Genomic DNA, 6,242 nt, shown 5'->3' on the forward strand with positions numbered 1-6,242 from the left:
GGACATTTATTCCTCCCGCTGCCTCACCAAAGCAGCAAACATTATCAAGGACAGCTCCCACCCTGGCTTCAACATGTTCAGCCTGCTTCCCTCAGGGAAGCGCTACAGGTGCATCAACACAAAAACCCACAAACTCAAAAACAGTTTCTTCCCCAAAGCGATAACCACCCTGAACTCACACATGCACAGATAACACAGCCCCCCACTTCCCACTTCCTCTATATGGACCACCACTGTGCAATACCAATTCTACGTGCAACAACTCAACTGTATATACAAAACACTATTTATACTATTTATACCAATTCCATGTGCAATACTCAACTGTATATACATAACGCTATTTATTACATATTACTTACATATTACCTGTATATTGTACATTATATATATATATATATGGTTTTTTCCCTATGTTAATACTATCCATATGTACATAATGCTGCAGAACTGTATCCCCCCCCCAGCATGTTTAGACTGAGTAGGAGATGCTCTATATCTCATTGTACAACTGTATAGTGACAATAAAGGCATTCTATTCTATTCTATTCTATTATGGAATTTTTGAATGTCAAATTTCAGAAAAAATAAATTTCTTCACATCCTTTTCAGCACTAGAAGCGTGTCCCTCATTTTCCCACAAACAAACTCTTTGTCCTATATTGGGTTTGTTGGGATCAGCTCATCCTGCTCCCCACCAGATATTTATTGTTCCCTCCAGGACCACTAGAGGGCAGTGCTTCAAAAAACAGTGAGTAGATCTGCTTCCTGTATCACAAACACGGAAAAGGAGTTGCGGGAAGAAGTTGTTGAACTTTGTCAACGCAATGATAGTAAATCTTCGTTATTTTTTGCTTTCTGTTCTAATCTAACCAACATTTCGCCAGTTGATTTCGCCTAACCCACGGAGGCGGGTGGATACGTGTCTGTCTGCCTTTATTTGTCGATTTTCGCTGTTTTTGAAAGCGAAAGCAAATTGAAGCGGGCCTGTGAAGCCATGTCTGACAACATGGAAGAGGATGAGCCTTTACCTCTCCAGCAGGAGCTGACCTGCCCTGTATGCCAGGGCATATTCCGGGACCCGATGCTGCTGCCCTGCACCCACAGCTTCTGTCGGCAGTGTCTGGAGGAAAATTTTAAGTACAGCAAAAAGTGTCCCGTCTGCAGGGAGGAGTGTGAGAAAGACAAGGCCATCGCCAATCGTGCGCTCAATAGCACCTGCGAGTCCTTCCTTAAACAGACGAACAAACGACCGAAAACCATTCAGCCCAGTGACGCAGTCTGCAACCTGCACCTGAAACCCCTGGAGCTGTACTGCGAGAAGGACGAGGAGCCGGTGTGCGTGGAATGCGTCACTCTGCACAGCACCCACAGGCTGTACACACTGAGCGATGGGGCGCCCATGTGCAAGGTAAGAGTTCCCCTAACCAGTTTGTCAGATTCTTCTTGAGAAAGAAAAAAAGTGCTATGCAATCCTGTTTCCACCAGCAGGAACTGGTTTGTTTGAGATTTCTTAAAAGCTGACAAACTGTAGTTGCAGCTGCTCATTTAGTAATATGTTATGTAAAGGTGTTAACAGTAAGTTTACCAAACGTGGTTTAAGGCCAGTGCCAGACTAAAAAAGAAAAACTGAATGTGGATTCAAATTACAAATGCGTTTTTAGTTAGCGTTAATGTCCTTTCTATCAGCTATGTAGGCTCTGATATAATGTCATCAGCAGCAACGGTGGCAATTTTGGATCTTCTGTAAAAGGAGATAATCAAGAAGTATATCAGATGCCCGTTATTTGCCATCAAAGACAGAAAATTGTTCACAGGATTGTTATTGCAGTCTGTACAACCACCTGAAGCACCACAGTGAATGCTTGTGAATATCTTGGCCTGCAATAAACGTTGTCACCCTTTTTTGGTAACAGCTCTCTGGTAACTCTATCCCCCTACAACAATTGTTTTAAAGCACAATCTTTTGGGCAGCAGTGGCTCTGGTAGCAGAAAGGGTCAATCCCCAGATCCTACAGTCTGTTGAAGTATCCTTGAGCAAGATACTGATAGATGGATAGACATAGTAGGAAGAACTTTGAATGCTCATATTAAATAGAAGGCACTATATACGTATCTCCTATAAGTACCAGACCATTTACAATTTGATATCCTGTCATCTGTCTAACATGTGTATATTTGTGTTGTGTGTGTAACCCTTGTCACTGGCCTAAAACATTTTGTGCTTTTTTGCAGAAGGAGCTGAGCGAGAGAGTCCACATTTTTGAAAAGAAAGTGGACTCGTACAAGAAAACATCTCGCAATCTCAAAAACGCAGTGACCTATATCAAGGTAAGGTGACTGACATGTCTCACGGTGTTCTTATTACATGAATAGTGATTAAGCTGGTTATTAATAGCAGCAGGACTGTTATTTTGAATTCAGACATCTTCAGTTTCTAAAGCGTGGCTTCCTGGGGCGATCTGTAAAGTACTTTGCCCCCTTATGTTAAACTGATCCGGTGCAGATTAAATAAATTAGAGAGAAATATGACTCAGAAACATCGCAAATACGTACAATGTTATCCACAGGCAAAAAGTAAGATACACAATTGTGTACAGTGATTCATGTGTAACTTCTGTGGACTCACAAATACATGCTTCAATCCACGCACTAATACAAAGCAATTTGACCACACGTGCACGGTTCTGTCTATTGAGAACAAGAAAAGACTTTTTCATTAAAAAAAAAAAGGTAATACATTAAAAAAAGACAAATACAGAGAGAAAGCCCAGATGTCTCCATTTCAGTCTGTGACATGAAACAAAAGTTACACACAAATCACTGTACACAATTGTACGCTTGTGGATCATATCGTTCATATTTGCAACGCTTTTAAAGCATATTTCTGTCCATAGGTTATGGGGTATTAATTTCACTGCTTCACGTTAATATTTTTCTGGCATACAGCACAAATGTACAGTACAAATCTGCTCTGTCTTAATACAGTATCAGGCTGAAGAAGCAGAAAAGCAGATCAAAGCAGAGTTTCAGAGGCTTCACGACGTGCTCACCGCAGAAGAAGCGATGCGTCTTAAAGCTCTGTCTGATGAGGAGGGGGAGAAGATCGCTGGCATACAGAAACAGATTGAAAGCACAGAAAAGGATGTTGTCGCTATGAAGGAGCTCATTGATACAATTAAGAAGGAGATGGGCAATGAGGATCTACCACTCCTCCGGGTAAAAAAAAACAAAAAAAAAAGTCTGTTATCACAATGTCGTTTTGTGTCTCACGAGCGCTTTACATGACTTGAATCAAACTGATTTCGGTCACTTTTTTTGTTTCAGAATTTCCAGAATTTAAAAAGACAGTAAGTCCCTGCAAAACTCGCTGTAATCAGAAATAATCTTTGCAAAAACAATCTCTGTTATAGATTAAATACATCTAAAAAATTCATTACAATGATGTTTTTGATAAATATTTGCACAATCGTCACATTACAGTTTTTTCTTTTATTTAGCTCTCTGCTGTCTTTTGCTAAGTTACAACTGTCTCTCATTAACTTTCCACATTGCCGTCTCTTGTCTAGAGCTCACTGGTCTCGTTCAGAGCCTCGCATTCCCTACGGATCCCTTTTGAACGTGGCCAAACACGTTGGTGGTCTGGGCTTCAACGTATGGAAGAAAATGCAGTCTCATGTGAAATATTGTGAGTACGTTACACGGTGGGATTTTGGAACAGTGGAACTGCCTTTATGCCCGAAATATACACAAATTTTAGAAGACACACGTGCACTAGAGTGCATCTGATAGGCTAAACTTTATTATAAGAATTGTGAATGTAGATCAGTATTGCACTTCAGTCATTGCCTGAAAACCAGTGTTGTATGGACTGAGCTGTTCATCATGTATTTGTTATCATTTGACAGTGATCCAGATCCTCCATGAAAACTAAGCTTGAGCTTGAGGATGGCTATACTACAGTATTTCAGGACCGAATACAAAAATAACTAGTCTGTTTATTTATTTCAGACAGAAAAAAATGCCACTGAACCTTGGAATCAGTACATTTTAATACTAGTTAGTCTTTTCCTGCCAGCACTTAATAGTGGATGTTTGTAGTCTTGAGCTCTAGAACAGTACATGGAGATTGTACATGACTTTCCTACATTTAGTACATTTAGCATATCTCTTCACAAGAAATTTGACCCCCATTGTGGCTTTTCTCACCCTGTGTGTGCAGATCCAGTGCTGTTGAACCCGAACACAGCCTCGCCTTGGCTGTCTTTGAGTTCAGACCTGGTCAGTGTGAAGGAAAGCTCAGAGCGGCTGACTGTCCCCGATAACCCACAGCGCTTTGATCCCTGCGTCTTTGTCCTAGGTGCTGAAGCTTACACCTCCGGGAAACACAAATGGGATGTCTTTGTAGGTGACAACCCCAAGTGGATAGTGGGAGTGTGCAGAGAGTCATTGCAGCGTAAAAAGAAGTTTACAGTTGCAACAAACCGCGGTGTGTGGGCCTTAGGACTGAGCAAAGGGGTGTATAATGTAATGACGACTAAGCGTGAAGAGCTGCAGCTTCAGCAGCGACCTGAAAAGATTCGAGTCAAGCTTAATATAGAAAAGGGAGAGGTGTCATTTTGGGATGGAGGGTTAGGGAAGCACCTGGTCACACTTACACACAATTTTTCAGGTGCGATATTTCCTATTTTTGGTCCCGGCCTCCATAGCTCGCCCATGGCTCTGGTTCCAGGAAAAATAGCTATACACATGTCAACAACCCAAGATAAGGTTGACGTGAAGATGCAAGATTGAAAATCAATGATGAAAAACTTTTAAAGCAAGAGCAACTCGACAAGCCTTTATCAGTCGATCAGGGGCAACGAGAACATCAAATAAAAGTTTAAAAGATTAAATCTGCCAGTAGATGAAACATCAGTTTAAGTATAAAGATGAAAATAATGACACTGACATAATGTTCGAAGCGTGTGATAAAACACAATGTCAGAAACACAATTTAGAGTGAAATGCCTAAACTTTAAAACATGCAAACCAGCCTGCAAAAGACAGTCAAGATGAAACGTGTTGACGGCGTGCAGAAGACAGAAACCAAGAAGTGATCAAAGGATGACACTTTGTGCCGTAGTGCCTTTGCTGAGGGAAACCGAATCCACTGATCTTTTGGCACCTTGCTAGTGACCGACCAAAGGAGGAAAAAGTAAACTGAATTTGGGATGTCACGCTATGTTGTATCGAAGATGATCGCCATGATCGAAAGGTTCTTGCTGTGTTAATATTACTGATATGATAGTCTCATAAATAATTAACAGTGACTGTGACATATGACACCACCAACATAGGTGGTGATATTACAGCTTAATGCGGGCTGCCGTTCAGGCTGTGATTTACAACCACAGTAAGGATGTGGTTATTTATATCAGAGCGATGAAATATCAGCCTGTGGTCCACACACAGACACTCACGCTTTCTGTCTCGTCTCTACTCATAGGTGTATTTTGTTGTTTCTTTCTTTTTTCTTTGTTTTCACCTTGCATTGCATTGATGGAAGATTTCAGGCTGTATTGATTTGTTTATGAGTTCATGGAGTTGCCTTTACTTCACTGCCTTCACTGTTTGTTTTGCACAACAGTTGTCTGGCCCTCTGCACCTCCCTACCCTCGTGTTTTGAGCGTAGTTAATGTGGCCAAACAGAAACAAAACACATGACGAAAACAAAGGATTGGACTGAGAGCTTTATTTTTTTTAACCCTTCAATGAAATAAAGGCGATGATGGTGATTAAGTTTGAAACTTCACTGTTATAAAGTCACTTGCTTCTGGGTTTTAGGGGATGATATTGTAGTTGTTGTTAGCCTTTGATTCATTTGATTTCTGTGAGTAATAGGAATATTTCTTGAAATATACACTTAAATGCGCTTCAAATGTTTTTGGTAATGCTGATGTTTTGGATTAAAATGCAAAATGAAACTGCTGATTGTTGGGATAGTTAGACTGCTATGCTGGCTGTCATTCACTATACTAAGTTCATGCTTAGCAACACTTTGTGATATAAAATATGCTACTACAGTGTGTGTAAACATTAACACTTGTGTGTAAGTCTTCAATTAAAAACTGTTTCAAATTAAATGTGTGTTGAGTTCTTTTCAAAACGTTTGCAAACAGTATGGGGAACTTTATTCGGCAGGGAGCAGATGAGTTCAGCAGTGGTGAAAATAATACTTGTTAATTTGCAGAAAATCAATA

General features: G+C 40.5%; 1 protein-coding gene across 1 annotated transcript; it reads left to right on the forward strand.

Annotated features, from left to right (window-relative positions):
* Positions 1-617: 617 nt before the first annotated feature.
* Positions 618-6,125, forward strand: trim35-28 (tripartite motif containing 35-28). Its single transcript, XM_082551632.1, has 6 exons — positions 618-1,411; positions 2,236-2,331; positions 2,989-3,219; positions 3,328-3,350; positions 3,570-3,688; positions 4,223-6,125. Exons 1-6 carry the CDS (start codon positions 998-1,000, stop codon positions 4,792-4,794), a joined length of 1,455 nt encoding a protein of 484 aa, XP_082407758.1. The 5' UTR covers positions 618-997; the 3' UTR covers positions 4,795-6,125.
* Positions 6,126-6,242: the final 117 nt, after the last annotated feature.

The sequence above is a fragment of the Aulonocara stuartgranti genome (genome assembly GCF_965226115.1).
Source record: "Aulonocara stuartgranti genome assembly, chromosome: 11".
Taxonomy (NCBI): Eukaryota; Metazoa; Chordata; class Actinopteri; order Cichliformes; family Cichlidae; genus Aulonocara; species Aulonocara stuartgranti.

Coding starts and splice junctions, on each gene's coding strand:
- trim35-28 (XM_082551632.1), top strand. CDS start 998: ATGTCTGACAACATGGAAGAGGATGAGCCTTTACCTCTCCAGCAGGAG. Junction 3,220..3,327: donor AGGATCTACCACTCCTCCGG/GTAAAAAAAAAC, acceptor TTTTTGTTTCAG/AATTTCCAGAATTTAAAAAG. Junction 3,689..4,222: donor GCAGTCTCATGTGAAATATT/GTGAGTACGTTA, acceptor CTGTGTGTGCAG/ATCCAGTGCTGTTGAACCCG.